This window comes from Sus scrofa, chromosome 17 (genome assembly GCF_000003025.6).
Source record: "Sus scrofa isolate TJ Tabasco breed Duroc chromosome 17, Sscrofa11.1, whole genome shotgun sequence".
Taxonomy (NCBI): Eukaryota; Metazoa; Chordata; class Mammalia; order Artiodactyla; family Suidae; genus Sus; species Sus scrofa.
In genome coordinates this window covers 56,976,632-56,991,807 of record NC_010459.5, presented here as the reverse complement: position 1 = coordinate 56,991,807, position 15,176 = coordinate 56,976,632, and the positions used below count along the sequence as shown (strand labels likewise).

At 46.0% G+C, this 15,176-nt stretch overlaps 2 protein-coding genes across 6 annotated transcripts in view; both read right to left on the bottom strand.

Annotated features, from left to right (window-relative positions):
• CASS4 (Cas scaffolding protein family member 4) overlaps positions 1 to 1,034 on the bottom strand; it is a 41,533-nt gene extending 40,499 nt beyond the window's left edge. Inside the window, exon 1 of one of the 2 annotated variants that reach the window (XM_013985477.2) lies at positions 415 to 1,034. In XM_013985477.2, the coding sequence (XP_013840931.2) occupies positions 415 to 450 (36 nt within the window). In that variant the 5' untranslated portion in view covers positions 451 to 1,034. 2 annotated transcript variants of the gene reach the window in all.
• CSTF1 (cleavage stimulation factor subunit 1) overlaps positions 7,743 to 15,176 on the bottom strand; it is an 11,864-nt gene continuing 4,430 nt past the window's right edge. For 3 of the 4 annotated variants that reach the window (XM_005673029.3, XM_021077196.1, XM_005673030.3), the window contains exons 4-7: positions 13,945 to 14,222; positions 13,586 to 13,783; positions 12,012 to 12,402; positions 7,743 to 8,579 (exon numbers count right to left, since the gene is read on the bottom strand). In XM_005673029.3, the coding sequence (XP_005673086.1) occupies positions 8,320 to 8,579; positions 12,012 to 12,402; positions 13,586 to 13,783; positions 13,945 to 14,222 (1,127 nt within the window). In that variant the 3' untranslated portion in view covers positions 7,743 to 8,319. The remainder of the gene's footprint in view (positions 8,580 to 12,011; positions 12,403 to 13,585; positions 13,784 to 13,944; positions 14,223 to 15,176) is intronic. The other variant, NM_001110430.1, reaches the window with a different exon arrangement.

Genomic DNA, 15,176 nt, shown 5'->3' with positions numbered 1-15,176 from the left:
ACCTCCTTGTCCCTATGTCCAGGCAGTTTGTTTAGCAGCCCGCAAACATGTGAACACAGAAGTTGAGGTGCAAACAGCTTGAGGAGGCCCCCTGTGGCCTCAGGGCTGGGGCAGAGACCCGGGTCCAGCTCCCGTTTGAGTTTGTCAGCCGATGAACAGACACAGAGGAATGGCTTGGTTGTGCGATCAACCCCCTAAGCTGGTTTTTGCTAGAAAGTCATTTCCATCCACCTCTGAGTCAAAATGGGTAAGAGCTTTAAAGCCCATTTATCTTCTGCACTTAAACATGCAGGAACCTCTCCCCTCTCGAACTCACATGCAACCGGTATGCTCCTGACCTCGTCGGAATCTCAGCACGGCAACGGGCCACGGCCCTTAACCAACGCAGGTGGTTCCAACGGCCCTGCCACTCACCTTGGGCGCTCCGTCTGGGCCGCCTGCTCCTTTCATGCTGCTGGTGTGAGCCGCGCCTTGGAGCCCCACGGGTGATAAGCTCCGCTTAGAGGCGGTTGCGCAATGTCACTGCATGCCTCTGGCTGGTTCTCAGAAACGGAGTTCTATGGAGCTATCTGACAGCACAGGAAACTGTCAGAATGATTCTCCCAGCTGGCGAACTTTCTGGAAAGGACTAGAAGAGAAGGAAAGGGGTGAAGGAGGGGAGAGCTGGGATCCAAGCCACACTCACTCCTCATTGCCTGACGTCTATAAGCAGAGACGGTCACACATTTGCTACCAGAAACCGCAAAAGAAAAAAAAAAAAAACAAGTCTTCTGCTTTATAGGGTGAAGTTCCTTCTTTGAAGCTGAGTGTGTGAAGGCAGGGCATCCTCCTCTGGTGAATGTCGTGGAACAACCCCCACCAGGCAGACCCAGCTCATTTTCTTGGGTAGAGGCTGCCGGGCCATATTTCTGATGACGGGTCCGTGCTGCTTCTTTCCTGCTCCCTAGAACTTGCCCCGCGACAGCCAGAGAAAACAAGTCAGGGGTTGCCCAGGAGACGTTGTCCCGCATTTTTCCCCATCAGGATCAGGATCACACTCCGTCCCCCTCCGCCACCGCCCCTGCGCTGTCCCCCACTGCTGTCCCCCACGCAAACCCCGGGTCTTTGCTCCGCACCAGCGCTACGCTGAACATGGATCATCACATTATCCAACTCATCAAGCCACCCACCGCCTGTACTCGAAACCACAGCACTAGCTCCTGCAGATGAGCAGGACCTGCTCTTTCCACGTTCTCTGCACTCACACCAAACACCCAGCGACGACCTACAGGGTCCTCTAGGCACGTCTGCATTTTTATTTCATGTAACAAACTGGTACCCATCTTTCTGAGCCTGGCTCAACCTCCATCTGTAACAAGCTGTCTCTCCCATATCTCCCTTCCTGCAATGACGACATGTACTGTCTTGCCTGCTGGTTGTCCCTGGCTTGGTCCCCGCAAGTCTGGGCACCAGGAAGGATTTAGGGATGGAAATAGCAGACTGATTTTAAATTCCCATTATTGTTGGAAGTCAATGTCTGGGCTCATGTAATTGACATGCAGAGGCAAGATAATGGGAGCCACAAGGATGCCACAGAATGATCACAAACTGATTTGGCAACAAGGGCAAGGTGGACAGCCAGAGATGCGGAGAGAGACGGGAGGAGGGGTTACTTACGGAAGGCTTCGCGAGTTAGGAGAGGTGTGAGAAGCAGGGCAGCTCAACATAGGCTGAGACTAGGAGTATTGTATCCTGTTAAGTCTTTACAGATGAGACAAATCATTACAACAGTACTACTGCAATGCCTATAACCAGTGGTGATTATTTATGAGGCAAAGGCCACGGCAAAATGGCAGGTGATCTGTGAATCTGGACGTTTCTCTTGGGTGCACCTCTTTGCTCCTGCTTTCTCCTGGCTCTACCAGCTTCTCAGTGTCGGCGGCCACGGGCCACGTAGCACCTCAGATGAGGAAGACGCAAGCGCTGTCGAGGCAAGGCTCAAGTTCAGGTTTCCATAGTTGGCATCTACTAAACCAAAGTTCGATGTTTCCATACATGCTTTGAGATGTAATGATGTTAGGATCGTGTTTTTAAAAGTCCTTATTTCTAAGAGATGTATACTGAATATTTACAGGCAAAATCTGAGATTCACTTTAAAATAATTCAAGGTGGAAGAGGATAGAGGTACATAGGTAGAACAATTTTGGGCATGGGTCGAAAATTGGGGAGTCTGAGTGATGGGTCCATGGGGATTCATTGTACTGTACTGTGGGGATTGAATTTAAAAAAATAACAGCTTTAGGGAGTTCCCATCATGGCTCAGCGGTTGACGAACCCAACTAGTATCCATGATGTGGGTTTGATCCCTGGCCTTGCTCAGTGGGTTAAGGATCTGGCGTTGCCGTGAGCTGTGATGTAGGTCGCAGACGCAGCTCGGGTCTGGATCTGGCTGTGGCGTAGGCAGGCAGCAGCTGCAGCTCCAGATATAATTCACATACCACAAAATCTACCCTTTTCAAGAGCAGGATTCAGTATTTTTTTTTTTAGTACATTCAGAGTTGTGCAACCATCACCACTAATTCTAGAACGTTTTCATCACCCCAAGTTGAAACCCTGTGCCCATCAGCAGTCACTTCTTGTCCCCTCCCCCCCACCTCTGGCAACCATTGTTTCTCTTCTATTATTCACCTTTGTATACATTTGAGACAAAAGAAAAAGGATGGACAAACTTGCTCAAGGTCACACCGTGATGAACAGAGACAGAATCCGAGGCCAAGTCTCTTGGAAAAGACAACAGACAGATCCCACTGTGGTGCAAAGGATTAGTGGTGTCTCTGGAGCACTGGGATGCAGGTTCAATCCCCAGCCTGGCACAGTGGGTTAAGGATCTGGCGTTGCCGCAGCTGTAGTGTAGGTCAAAGCTGCAGCTCAGATCTGATCCCTGGCCTGGGAACTCCCTATGCCACGAGGTGGCCAAAAAAGAAAAAAGACAACAGACAGACTTCACGCCAACTTGTCTGGATGGTTCCTACCACCTTGGCAAACTCCAGGGGTCCATGGCAGTGCCGAAGGGCCGACCTCGAAGGCCCCATGAAGATTAGAATGCTGTCATTTGCATGTCCTTATTAAGGAAAAGCAATCTAACCAAAAACAAGACAAAGGTAATAGGATTTGGCCCTGAAATTAAACACTAGGTCCTACAAAGGTATTTAGTGCAGAGTTCGTGAACGAGGGGCTTGAGTTTCCCGTTTCCTATCTGATCCCGCCATGATTTTTCTGAATGAAGGCTGTGGGTGTTTTGCTGCAGTCTATTCATGTTAACATCTTCAGGCAAACGAGTCTCCTACGTGCACAGATATTGCGAGAGTTGATATTCTAGGAAACTCAGTGGTTGGTTTTCGCAACATTCCACAGACGGAAAGTTGAAACTGCCAGAATTCAAGAGAACCAGGTCAGGGAGCCTCTAATAAGGTAACTTCCCTCCCTTGACCAAGGTGTCGCTGAGAACAGTAGTTTGAATTGTCTTTTCAGAACCTAGGGAGTCTGAATACTTCCACAGCTCCCAGGAAATATGCAGCAAGGCAGGCTGCTTTTGCGTACTGAACAGGTTTGGGTATTTTCCGCTGTTTTCACGTGGACTTTCAGCCATCCAGGCTCCTTGGGTGGTAGTACTTGGTCCCTGGGCCCTCGATACCGGACTTATAGAAAGTCCAACCAAACTCCAGACCCAGAATGTTCAAAACACAAAAGGCCTCGCAGAAATTTCAGACTGAGCTGTTGTAAAATCATCTGATTATCTGGCAGACTTTAACCTCACGAAAGTAACAAAAGAGCTCCTCTGGTCAAAGCAGAATTTCATAGATTGTCAACAAATTCATCTTCACACCCGAAGGAAGGGATAATTCATGGAGGACTGGGCTTCTCCAGCTGCAATAATTAGTGATAATTCAGCTTAACAGCCTGAACTTTGATCCCAAGGTTAAAAGGGAAAAGGAATCAGAGCAGGACTTGAAGCAAAGGATGCAAAGGAAAGGGTGGAGAGGCTGGGTGCAGACACAGTAATCGAGAAAGGCCAGGGTAGGAAATGACGCCCCAGGCTGGCCCTCCCTGTGGGGGCGCAGCCTGGAGGGGAAGAGGAAATTGGCCAGAAAATGACTGGGCAAGAGGCTTCAGAGATGAAAACACCCACTAAAGGAGTAGGAGGGCACAGGTCAAACTCCAGAAAAAGGACAAAAACATGAGACCTACAGAAGCACCGAATGTTCTGAAGGTTGCTGTTCATACCCACTTGGTCACTTTTGAAGCTCTTGACCCTTGGCCCCAGTCTAGTTACTGTTTTAGTTCTTCACACCTATTGTGCAAGTGCTGATTCCACCACGTGACTCGCTTCTGCCGGTTCTCATCACGGTGGCTGTTCCCTACACTCAACGTGAACACACGACTCTTAGACTTTTCTCTGGGACGAGGACTCACGGCAGCCCGGGGTTCAGATGTGCCCCTTCCACGGAGAACGGGTGCTGGCCTGTCTGGCACGCGTGGCCTCTACCACCTGGAGTTGCTTTCGATTCTCAGTTTGCTTTTCTCTAAACCACACAGGTGGTGTGACCGGCTCCAAGCTTGCTCGGGGCACATGGCTCGTAGACGGGATTCTTGAAAACCCTCCCCTGTGCCAACACCCGGGAACCTTCCCTGCACATCTAAGCCAGCGGCTGTAGGGGTAGGTAAGCTCTTTCTGAGGCGGCGTTTTTGCCAAGTTCATCCTTTTGCGGAGGGGAGTGGGCACCTTTTGGGTTCTGTGTCTTCATCAAAGTGCCCACCCTGCGAAGGCTCAGACATCTTTCGGTTACAAGGGACTGACACACGTCCTTGGTGCAACCGGCAGCCCCATCACTGTTAATCCTCTGGATTTGTGCTCTTCGGTGGGGTTTGCCTCAGGAACCCACTTTCTTCCTAGCTCAGCTATCTACCTAGTGATGAAAAACAAATTCTAACCAGGAGTGTGCTGAAAGGGTTCTGACTACATAGCCTGCTGTTTTTCCAGAAGTAGAAGTTGTCACCCAGCCCTGATTCTGTTTATTTTTTTTAAACATTTTTTTTTGTTAGGGCTGCACCTGTGGCATATGGTGATTCCCAGGCTAGGGGTCTAATCGGAGCTACAGCTGCCGGCCTACATCACAGCCACAGCAACGCAGGATCCACGCTGCGTCTGTGACCTATACCACAGCTCACGGCAACACCGGATCCTTAACCCACTGAGCAAGGCCAGGGATGGAACCCACAGCCTCATGGTTCCTAGTTGGATTCGTTTCCACTGCGCCACGATGGGACCTCCCAATTCTGTTTCCATTACGATGTGTTTTTTAAAAAGGAGCTTCACTGATGGACGTGAATGTTGGGGATGATTTTGATTAAGCTCTTTAATCACAGAAAGGGAAGCAACAGCCCAGGAGAGAAATGACTTGCCTTAACTGAGACTTGCTCTCCCAACATCTCCTTTCCTAAGGGAAACCAAAGCCTACCTTAAGGCAAAAGGTATATTTCTCTGAATGACCTAAAAAATGGAATTATAGGAGTTCCTGCTGTGGCTCAGCAAAAACATACCCAACTAATATCCATGAGGATGCAGGTTCAATCCCTGGCCTCACTCAGTGGGTTAAGAATCTGGCATTGCTGTGGCTGTGGTGTAGGCCCCCAGGCTGGGAAAGTGACATATGCCTCAGGTGTGGCCCTAAATTTAAAAAGACCAAAAAAAAAAAGGACTTATACTTAAAATTTAACATTCATAGAGAAGAGCAAAGACACACAGCTAAGGATGATTAAACTACAAAAATTTAGCTTCTAGAACAAAGCACTAAAGCAACAGTGTGAAAAGTAATCAGCCCAAAGTCATAACTGCTGCTTGAAAGCTTATGTTCAAATACAAAAACATTCAAGGCAAGCTCCAAAAAACAAACAAAAAATAGCTTTAAATTATCATTATATACAAAATGTTTATTTTAGAAATCACATATATTTAAAAAAATAACATTAGCAGGAGTTCCTGTCGTGGCTCAGTGGTGACAAACCCAACTATCCATGAGGACAGAGGTTCGATCCCTGGCCTCACTCAGCGGGTTAAGGATCTGGTGTAGCCATGAGCCGTGGTATAGGTCGAAAATGTGGCTTGGATCCCGCATTGCTGTGGCTGTGGTGTAAGTAGGCCGGCAGCTACAGCTCTCATTAGATCCCTAGCCTGGAACCTCCATATGCCAAGGGTGCGGCCCTAAAAAGACAATTAAAAGAAAAACCCAGCAGTTCTAAGTTTTCATCCTGAGGGATTATCACTCCCCATCTGATGTGATGTCAGGGTGTAGCTGGTATAATTAAAGATGTGAGGGAACCAAGTCCAAGTAATATCCCTGGTATTCACACCAGTTTGAAACATTTATGTGATTTTTAAAAGAAAAAAAATTGTAAAAGAAGCGTATTTTGGAAACACACAGCAGCACCTTGATCCTGTAAACAGAAGTACTGAAACTACAGATCCAATATTGAGGCTATTCCAAAAGCTGGAAAAAGTGGGCATTATGACTTCAATTCATAAGCAATTAAAAAGGTCCCATGGAATTTGAACCAGGAGTGAAGTGTGGTCATTTCAGGCAAAAACATTAAATCTCTGCTCTACAGTTTCTTAGACTGGAAGCAAAAGCTGGAAGAAGTGACTAGTTTTGGTTGGTAATGTTTTGGATAGAACTGGTTATCCCTGTTCCTGTTCAGCAGGTCTCTTTGAGTCTTAAAAGCAGCACCCTCAGATGGCCATGCTCAAATACTGGCGAATCAGGACACAAAATAAATTTAAACTCACTAGGGACCAAAAATACAGCTCTTTGGAAACCAGATCTAAAATGCTGTGACTTAACATGTTAAGAATGCTTGGGGTGCTCCCTTTATGGTTTAACGGTTAATGAGCCTGACTAGGATCTATGAGGATGAGGATTTGATCCCTGGACTTGATCAGTGGGTTAAGGATCCGGCGTAGCTGTGAGCTGTGGTGTAGGCCAGCGGCTGCACCTCCGATTTGACCCCCAGCCTGGGAACTTCCATATGCCGCAGGTGCAGCCCTAAAAAGCAAAGGAAAAAAAAAAAAAAAAAGACTGCTTAAAATGGTTTTATAGACCAAAGAGCTAAAATGATCCTTAAGGATGATGTCTAAAGCAGAATTTTTATGGAATAAACTTCAGAAGACTATAAAATTCCTATAACATAAAACAATTAATCTATTTGATATCTTCATCAAATGATCCCAGATTATATTTCTAGGTACTCCGACCCAGACCATGAGGTATTTGCATTGGGAACTAAAGTAAAACCAAAGTTTATCTCTGTTTAGAGCTCTCTGACTTTTTAGCTAGAGTTGAATCTAAAGAAATACTGTCGCTGCCTAAAAAGTTTCCAGGTCAAGAAAACTTGTTATTAGTTGGTTAACTGCAAAAATCTTGAGAACACAGCTCCTGTGTAGATCGGCCCGAGCAGTTACGGTTCATGCTGAAAGGAACTGAAAAATAAGATTTAAAATTACTTAAGAACAAAGTCAATCGATAGTAATCATTCATGAAGACAAGTGGCAGTGGGATCACCTGACTTTGATTAGACAGGATAAATTCTCAGTGTTCCCCATCGAGTGGTAGTCATCTTCTCAGAAATACATTTACCAAGACAAGCACTGCAGGAGGTCTGATGGGAGGCGGCCACTAATGCCACCAAAGGGAAAAAGGTGCTTACACTGACGTTGCAGATCTGAGCTTTATTATCAGAATGTGTCAGAATACTGTCAGAATTTTAAGATAGAATTGATGGATTTTTCTAAAGCGGTTTTAATGTGGCACAAAACTCTTGATTCTCAGAGCTGCATATGCCTACTTATCTGCCCAGGTGTATTTTGAAAGGAAGCACACAAAGGGGATGTAGAACAGGCAGGAAAGGTGACAAATTATCCCAATGACAAGTCCTCATGGCAGATCCACTTGAGTCTAGTACACACTTTAATACCCTATCCTTCTTCAAATGATCAAGAGAGTCAAGAGAAACGGCTAGTCCTGTATTTACAAAACCGATGAAAATCACACTGGAATAATCAGTGAATGCAGAACAACTGCACAGATCTGTTTCCAACTTTTTCCACCATGATTCTCCATCAAGGTAAAAAAAGATTCTTTTGTACAAATTCCAGACGCACGTACAGGTGGCGGCACAACCGCCGAAGATGGTACAACGACTTACTACTGAGCTGGTGACGGGCCCGGGGAAGGAGGGGCAGAGGCCTCAGGGAAGGCCCTGCTAACGCGGGCAGCTCAGGTGGCCCTAGTCCGTGGTCGACCTCCGGTACCAAAACCGCGCCCGGAAGTCGTCGCTGCAGGTCATGAAGCCGGGGTTGGTGGGCGAGTGCACGATGCAGCGCACGATGTTGTTGTGGCCCAGGGAGAGCAGGTTCCGGCGCTCGGCCGTCCGCGAGTCCCAGCAGCAGAGGCTGATGGTCCTTTCGTCCGGCAGCAGCACGTAGTCCTCCGTGTGGTTGAACACGGCCTGCGTCCGGTGCACCTGCCGTCCGCTCAAGCCAGCGCCTACGCAGAGACCGAGAGGTTAAGGGTCCGGGCGCCAGGGCTACCTTCCCAAGTTCACACCTTAGACCCCCTCGACTGTCCTACTTTTGCTATTAGTTCTGGAGATGTTAAATACAGCATTTTAAAATTGCTGAAAGTCATACACATTTATTGTATACTTTTGGAAGCCATAAAAGTATGAGAAAGAAAATCACCTCTGGGCCCCACCCACCCACCTACTGTACCTGTTGGCATTCTAATGTATTTCTAGGCATAAAAACACCTTAAAAGAGAAAAGAATACAAATGTGGTGTCGCATGACCTCTCCCTTCTCTACCCTCGTTCAACTTCAGGTTGGGTGCATCTCCCCATGTCTTACTGGCTGCAAAGCACCCCACCCTTTGAAAGCACCATCACCTAATGATTCTTTTCCTGCTAAGCGTGCTTAGTTTGTACCCAGCAGTAATACTGTGATGAACACTCTTTGCACAGAACACCTTATTTCTTCAGGATTAAATTCCTAGAATTAGAATCACTGAGATGTATGAACATCCACGCTCCCAAAGGAAGCTTTATGTTTTACAACCATGAATTAAAAAAAAAACACATTTTAGAAGTTTCCATTGTGGCTCAGTGGTAACAAACCTGACTGGGATTCACGAGGAGGGGATGCGGGTTCCATCTCTGGCCCCGATCAGGGGTTAAGGATCCTGCGCTGCTGTGAGTTGTGGTGCAGGTCAAAGACGTGGCTCGGATCCTGCGTTGCTGTGCTGTGGTGTAGGCCAGTGGCTGTAGCTCCGGTTCAACCCATAGCCTGGGAACGTCCATATGCCGAGGGTGCAAGCCTAAAAAGCAAAACAAAAAACAAACAAAACCCCACACCTACCATCGTCCATGTTTAAAGTATTAAAAAAGAAATGCCTGATAATTTTACACCCTCTGATTACATTTTAATGAACGCCTTTTCCATGTATCTCTGCATGCCATACACTCATTTGTAAACTACACCAATCAGGGCACACAGCATATGCTGTTTTATTCAGCAGTATGTGGCAGAGATCTACGGAGAGGGAATCCAGCTTAACAGATAGAAACACAAACTTGGGTGTCAGACCTGGGCTCAGTGCTTACTGTGATGTCACCTTGAACAAACGACTTCACATCCTCAGGCCTTAATTTTCTCTATTCCACCAAGATAACTACAGCACTTGCCCACGAGGTGTCGTGGGGATTATAATGAGGGGAGATGACCCCCCATGCAGCGGAAGTGTTCAACAAACATCACTGAGTACTTAGCCTTATTATTTTTTCGAGTATTTACTTTTAAAGGCTAGATGCCGGTGAAAGGATCCCTAACAATTTCCTCAGCGCTCCTTCTGGACGTTCATCGTGCACCTCACTTTCCACTACTCTAGATGATGAGGTGGTGGATCTCTTACTTTCATTTTCTGGCTGCACACACAGCACTGGAAATTCTCTGACCAGGGATCAAAACCCGTGCCACAGTGGTGACCCGAGTCACAGCAATGACAACCCCGGATCCTTAACCCGCCACGAGAGAACTCTGGGAGGGATGTCTTTTTATGTGTGTGTGTGTGTGGATGCTTGCCCAAGAGTCTTTTTAGGCTGAGTTTTTTTTTTTTTTTTCTTCTTTTTTTAGGGCCCCAACTATGGCATTTGGAAATTCCCAGGCTAGGGGTTGAACCTGCACCCTCATGGATACTAGGTGGGTTCTTGGTCTGTTAAGCCACAATGGGAACTCTTAGACTGGGTTTTTTTTTTTTTTTTTTTGGTCTTTTTGTCTTTTTTGTTGTTGTTGTTGTTGCTATTTCTTGGGCCGCTCCCGTGGCATATGGAGGTTCCCAGGCTAGGGGTTGAATCGGAGCTGTAGCCACTGGCCTACGCCACAGCAACGCGGGATCCGAGCCGCGTCTGCAACCTACACCACAGCTCACGGCAACGCTGGATCGTTAACCCACTGAGCAAGGGCAGGGACCGAACCCGCAACCTCATGGTTCCTAGTCGGATTCGTTAACCACTGCGCCAGGACGGGAACTCCTAGACTGGGTTTCTAAGAGCAGACGTAGCAAGTCAAAAATACATATGTTTAAAATTTTGATATACGATGGCAAGCTGCCCTTCAGAAATATTTTACCAATCGACTCCTAACAATGCAATTTCCTAAAATGTTTATCAATACGAGGTAATATTAGTCTTTTAAATTCCTGAAAACTGGTAACCAAAAAAGATACTTTCACTTTAATTTCTTAGCTTATAATGAGGTTGGTCATTGTTTCTTGGGCTCACTGACCAGCGTCTGACATGTTTAGTATATATGGCGTGAATACTTTCTCCCTAGTCCAGCATTTCAATACTATAAACAGTATCTTAAATTAACTTTTAACATCAAAAATTCTAATGTTTACTTGATAGTTGTCACTTTTCCTTATTTCAAGAGGCCTTTGAATTCTAACGAAACATTAAAACTGGAAAAGCAGATCTAAACATGCTCACATAAGTCTTAAACTGTGAATTAGAAAAAAAGGAATTTCCCAATTCTCCAGCAAAACAAACCTAATCCGCCACATAATCATAAACCGTCCCATAACATTTATAAAACAAAAATGACTCTTCCCCAGACCTGCCAGCTGTACCATCTATACCAGAAGCCGAGACAGGGCAGGAAGCAAACTGTGTTACAGAGACAACCCTAAGACAGGTCATGCTGCACCCTAGTGGCTCAGATGACACTAACACTTCAATTTGCTTCTCTAAAATGCGAATTTATTAACACTCCAGTGGAGTCCCTTACAACAACGTTGTTTTCTTGTGAGTTTTAAAGTTCTGGTTATGGTGAGTGTAGGAACATCTCACAACAGAGGAAACTAGCTGAGGTTTCCTACCAAACAGTCTTTGCTGCTGTAAAAGGAACTGAAGTATGAAACACAATATTTAGCACTATCAAATAACTACACTTGAACACCGACTACTCATGATGGGGTAACAGATCTCCTGAAGAGCTCGCTGGTACAACGGCTGTAATTAGAGACCACTGTGCACTCATGAGAAGCAGACTGACTTCTTTTTGTCTTTCTGTCTCAAGGGCCCACTGTGCACCCGGGTTCAGGATACCGTGCTCTCCCCTGGGGGCCGCCTCTCCTCCCTCAGGAATGAGGCTTCTCTTGGGACGGCTTTCATGTTTTTGTGGGAAACGGGCAGGCCACTGGTCTACCAACGGACCCCCGAATTCTCAGGTATTCCGTGCACGCAATCAGATCTAGTTTTAGCTGTGGCATGTTGAGAAGAGCCAAGTTAAGAAACGGTGGTGCTATTTCCAACTCTGCCTCTTATTTGATTCACAGACGTATTGTGAGGAGCTCTTGAGGATCCAAAAGAGCGTTCCAGAAACTAAAATGCTACAGAACCGTGAGGTAACACCAGCTTCTCACATACCTGTGTATCTGACCAGCGTTCGTCCTGTTGATATTTCCCAAAGTTTAGCTACAGAGTCTTTTCCACTTGACAGGATGTATTTAGAATTTTTAGAAAAAATGGCAGAACAAACTTCAGCACCGTCATGTGCTTTCTCGAAAGTTGTGATGCATCGATTTGAAACGCCATCCCATAATTTGATGCAGCCGTCCTTGCTACCAGTCACGTACATATTGGCGCTAGGATTGTAATTAACGGAACATATAGCATCGGTGTGTTGATCTTGAGGATTGCAAGAGACAAAACACTGAAAGGTGTTGATGTCATAAAGCCGAAGAGTAGGATGCTGAGTCCCAACAAGTATAAAGTCTCCGGAGGGATGGAAAGAGATGGAACGTAACATTTCAGCTTCCTGTGAGGAAAGAGACATTAAGGGACCAAGTGGTGAACAGGTCAACCTAGAGAAATTGTGGAAAATACCTGGCTGATACAAAGAACCAAAAAACAATCAGGTAGTACATGGGTATGAGAAGAACAAGGAACTTTCTGGAATACATCAAAGTATCATTTGAACAAAGACTTCCAAAATTATTTACTGGTGAGATTGCTCCGAAGACCAGAGAAGTGAGCTCCATTATTTACAAATAAACAGTGGGTAAACTCAGAGGGGAGTATTATCAATCTATGAAACACTCACATATGATTAATGAATAAACATAAACACAACTTGTATACAAGTATAAGAATAGCTTCTTTTTTTTGTGCTGTGGTTCCAAATACGGAGTAAAAAATTTAAGGATTTTTTTTTTTTTTTTTTGGTCTTTTCTAGGGCTGCACCCGCGGCATATGGAGGTTCCTGGGCTAGGAGTCTAATGGGAGCTGTAGCCGCCGGCCCACACAACCACAGCAATTCGGGATCCCAGCTGAGTCTGCGACCTACACCACAGCTCACAGCAACACCGGATCCTTAAACAACAGGAACTCCAAAAATTTAAGGAATTATTAAAAAGTAGAAGCCACTACCAAAACATTAGTATACCTGAACTGTATATTCAAAATAGGGCACCGAATGTTGCTTTCCCAGCAAACATCGATAGTTTCAACTGAGGAATTTTTGTAATTCCTGGAAGGTACACTTTAGAGAAGGTGGTGGTGGTTCGTCTCTAAAGAGTCACTTTAAAGAGTGACGTGGACTCTGATCTGTGACCAGCAGCTGTTCGGGTTGCAGGGGAAGTGGGCACAGGACAGCATGTGCACTGTGCCACTCCAGGCAGGCACTGCGTCCCTGCCGCCGTCCTCTTGTTTTACAGAATGAGAACTGAGACTACTTTTTTTAATGACCACACCTGTGGTACATGTAAGTTCCTGGAACCCGAGCCACAGCTGCAGGCAACTCTGGGTCCTTTAACCCCCCGCGCCAGGCTGGCAACCAAATGCATGCCACTGCATCGACGTGAGCCGCTGCAGTCGGGTTCTTAATCCACTGTGCCGCAGCAGGACTTCAAGACTACTTTTAAAGAGATGAGCCGCACGGTAGCTCACTGTATTTATGAAGGGGAAAAAAAGCACAAAGCTCCTTTCCAAACACTCCTAACCTGAATGTATTTGAAGGCTCTTTTTGCAGATGGTTTGGAATAATCGAATAATTTAAGAGTGTAATCCCTTGAACCAGAAGCAAGGATCTGTTCTGTTGGGTGGAAAGCGAGACATGTGACTTCATCCACGTGGTCATAGAGAGTTCGGATCACTGGGTGGTTTTCCATGTTCTGCTGTGCGGTCTCGTTCATCATGACCTAGGTCAGCAAGGAGAGAAGAGAGGCTCAAAGGGCAGAACCTGTCCGACTCAAAGCACAGCCTACCGCTCCGCTCAGGAAAGCTGCTTTAAACTGTGCCCTCCTTCTCCCAAGCATGAACTACCAAAGGAAAACGGCAAGAATACTCCTGCGATTTTTACCTCTATTGGCATGGCACTTTTGGCCAACATTCTTTCCGTGTCAAGTATTTTTATGGAAGCATCAGCAGATCCAGTAGCTATTAACTGCCCATCTCTACTATAGGTAGCTACACGACATGGTCCTTTGTGGGATGTGACATAGCATGTCTCGTACTCTGAGGCCTCTGGGGACATAGTCTGGACGTCTGCATCAAACTCCAGGTCAATTCCTGTGCCAGGGGCGACTGTATCTGACCGACCAATTGCATACTGAACCGCAGTGTCATCGTTTTCCATTCCTGAAAAGAATAACAATTAAAGGTGGGGAACAAAAAGGTTATTTTAAAAGGGCAAGACCAAGGTCTGGATCTGAACTGGGAAAGGTGCTTGCCAATGTCAACTTACTATTTCTTGGAACGGCGTGACATCTAATACTGTACAAACTCATGTACATTGACCTGACGGCACACACAGAGACAATGCTGTCAGGCATATGGGCTGTGGCAGGTTAGGCTCCAACAGCAAAGGCATCTATCTAGACAGCTACATCCACAATTTTCTACTTTAACCACACTACAGAAACTCAAAAGAAGCAGTTCTGTAGTTGTCCATTTCTTCCCATCCTGAATTTTAATACTTTTAGTGTTGAGAACTGTTAGTAGGAGCTCTGAAATTCATTAGGTCAGATATATTGTTAGCATTAATACAGTGAAACATTTTTGAAAGTTGAGGGTTTTTTCTTGGTCTTTTTGCCATTTCTTGGGCTGCTCCTGCGGCATATGGAGGTTCCCAGGCCAGGGGTCGAATTGGAGCTGTAGCCACCAGCCTACGCCAGAGCCACAGCCAACGCCAGAGCCACAGCAACGCGGGATCCAAGCCGTGTCTGCAGCCTACACCACAGCTCACAGCAATGCCAGATCCTTAACCCACTGAGCAAGGCCAGGGATTGAACCCACAACCTCACGGTTCCTAGTCGGATTCGTTAACCAATGCGCCACAATGGGAACTCCGAAAGTTGAGCTTTAAGTACACTGAAGTTTATCAAGAATACGCATTTTAAGTTTAAAAATAACTCGGCATATAAACAGTGTTTATTAGCATAGGAAAAATTAGAAATACAAACAAAAAATAAAAAATAACCTTGTTTATCAGAGGTAATTACTGTTTTATCATGGTGGCAGGAATTCTTCTGGACCTTCCTCCATGTACACAACTGTTTCATTTCTTGAAACAAAAAATCATGGAGTTCCTCC